At 26.8% G+C, this 2,075-nt stretch overlaps 1 protein-coding gene across 1 annotated transcript; it reads right to left on the minus strand.

The window, feature by feature from the left end:
* Nucleotides 1-560: 560 nt before the first annotated feature.
* LOC119690171 (cytochrome b5 domain-containing protein 1) lies at nucleotides 561-1,508 on the minus strand. The gene is made up of 3 exons (XM_038105168.1): nucleotides 1,309-1,508; nucleotides 855-1,220; nucleotides 561-795 (listed from the first exon to the last, which is right to left on the minus strand). Exons 1-3 carry the CDS (start codon nucleotides 1,441-1,443, stop codon nucleotides 679-681), a joined length of 618 nt encoding a protein of 205 aa, XP_037961096.1. The 5' UTR covers nucleotides 1,444-1,508; the 3' UTR covers nucleotides 561-678.
* Between the last annotated feature and the right edge of the window lie 567 nt (nucleotides 1,509-2,075).

A 2,075-nucleotide genomic window follows, 5' to 3' on the forward strand; every position in this document is an offset into this window, starting at 1 on the left:
TATATCTTCCAAATCTATATGATCAAATTTCCGTCATATGTTGTCTAATCATTTATAAATAAAAATAAAGCTATAAAAAATATAAATCGTAAGCCTTGATTCGATTTAATTATACTAAAAAATCGACGTTTCAACTCGAAACTAATTTGGGGCAAAACTGATCTGATTATACAGATCATACGCAATATCTTCAACGAGATTGGCTATATAGTTCAGAAACTATGGGCGAACACGAATTTTCACAATAACAATTAGACCCCCGATTGCATGACTATATAAACATATAATATGTATATATAAAAATTAAATGTCGGCTAAGATCAAAACAGTGATAAAAGTTGAAGTACTGTGAGCACTGATTGCGAGACATCAGAAAATTGAATTATTTTTGATATAAAATTTTACTTAGCCTAAATAGTACGGTAAGTGAACAATATATATGTATATATATATATTTTTTTTTTAGTAAAAGGAAAGATATATTTAGTTAGCATTTAATAGTATTATGCAATAAATAATGCAAAATAAATTTTGTATATTTTTTAAATACAATGCTTTAATATTTGGTATATTCTAAATTCGATGCGACGTTTATTACAAATAAAACAAATTCTCAATGTATTATATTTGAGGTTTCTATTCATAAAACTTATCACACTCTTGATATACTTTTTAAATCTAAGCTACTGTGAAATCATCGGTGAAGTAAAGAAAAATGGATGGAGCCAAGTAGTCATCATCTGGAGGAAAACCATTTCCTGTCAAGTTTGTGGAAAAATCAATCGGCGTTTTAACCTTTAAAATATTAAAAGTTAAATTAATAAAATTCAAGAAAAGTTCAAGAAAAAACTTACATTATTAACAAATTTACGCCACAAGTAGCTACTAGCATGGTGATTATACTTATTCTTATACATTCTAAATATTTTACCCAATGTATCCTCTTCATTAACAACCATTTTGACTTCAGTATTTATGAATGTATTAACAATACGTACAGTACGAACACATGCTGTTATGTTGCCAATATGATACAATGGATCTCTGGTCCACAAGTCATTAATAGATTTAGCTGTCGCAGTTCTTGCGGTCTCAAGAATAGGTGTAAATACTACACGTATTACGCCTGAACGTCCAGATATTTCAGTTATAGGCTCTCCGTTCTCATAAAAAAAGTGTGAAATGTCCTTACCCCCAAATGCAGCTAAATAGGATAAATTCTACAATGGAAATATGCATATACTAAGAGTTATTTTATTCTACTTATAAATTATTTAGATGAATCTGAAATTGTTAGAATATTCTTACGCAGTTCCATGTAAAAAGTCTGTCCTGAATAAATGGTGTCAAATTCAACACCTTGCCATAAAAAATGACCCAAAAGTCATCAAGTTTATTATGTGGAGCGACTTCATCGCGCTTGTAAATTTTTATGGTCTTCATTGCAAATTTTAAAAATTTTAATTTCAAAAGAAATTCCGGAACAATTAAATTTTTAGATACAGATAGAACATATAATTTATGAGGTAAAAATATTTAAAAATATATATATTTTGAAAATTCGTCTACTTTCAAAATAAAGTTATGCTAATTTGATTGATTTTTTAGCATAACTATTAAAATAATATATTTTACTAATGAAGTAAAATTTTATTAAATTGACATAAAATTTATTTTAATAAAATAAAAAAAAGAGGTTTTCGAAATATTCCTTTTTATATTACTTTAATTAATTGAATTTTTAGCTGACCATACAGCTGTTTCAAGTACGGCCAAATACCCATCATTAGTGGTCTTGGACATAATTCTTGTACTTAATTATTCGTAAATAATTTTTTTGAGACTGCAAGTATCAGGAATCGAATTCATGCCCTGCCAAATTTAAAGCCTAGAGTCAGCGCTCCGTAACCAACTGATAAAAAGTCGTACTTTATAAAAGTCATAAATAAAAGAAAATTAAAACTAAATTAAATAAAATCAAAAAATATTAAATTAATTTAAAAAAGTTTAATAAAATAACTAAAACAGGATTTTATGTGAATGCTACTTCACATAACTTGAATAGCATTTAAAGA

This window comes from Teleopsis dalmanni, chromosome X (assembly GCF_002237135.1).
Source record: "Teleopsis dalmanni isolate 2A chromosome X, ASM223713v2, whole genome shotgun sequence".
NCBI lineage: Eukaryota > Metazoa > Arthropoda > Insecta > Diptera > Diopsidae > Teleopsis > Teleopsis dalmanni.

Bases quoted from the DNA above. Each gene is read 5' to 3' on its own strand.
- LOC119690171 (XM_038105168.1), bottom strand. From the start codon at position 1,443: ATGAAGACCATAAAAATTTACAAGCGCGATGAAGTCGCTCCACATAAT. The intron at 1,221-1,308 runs GTAAGAATATTC...TTTCCATTGTAG, and splicing joins GACTTTTTACATGGAACTGC to AATTTATCCTATTTAGCTGC. The intron at 796-854 runs GTAAGTTTTTTC...AATATTTTAAAG, and splicing joins GGCGTAAATTTGTTAATAAT to GTTAAAACGCCGATTGATTT.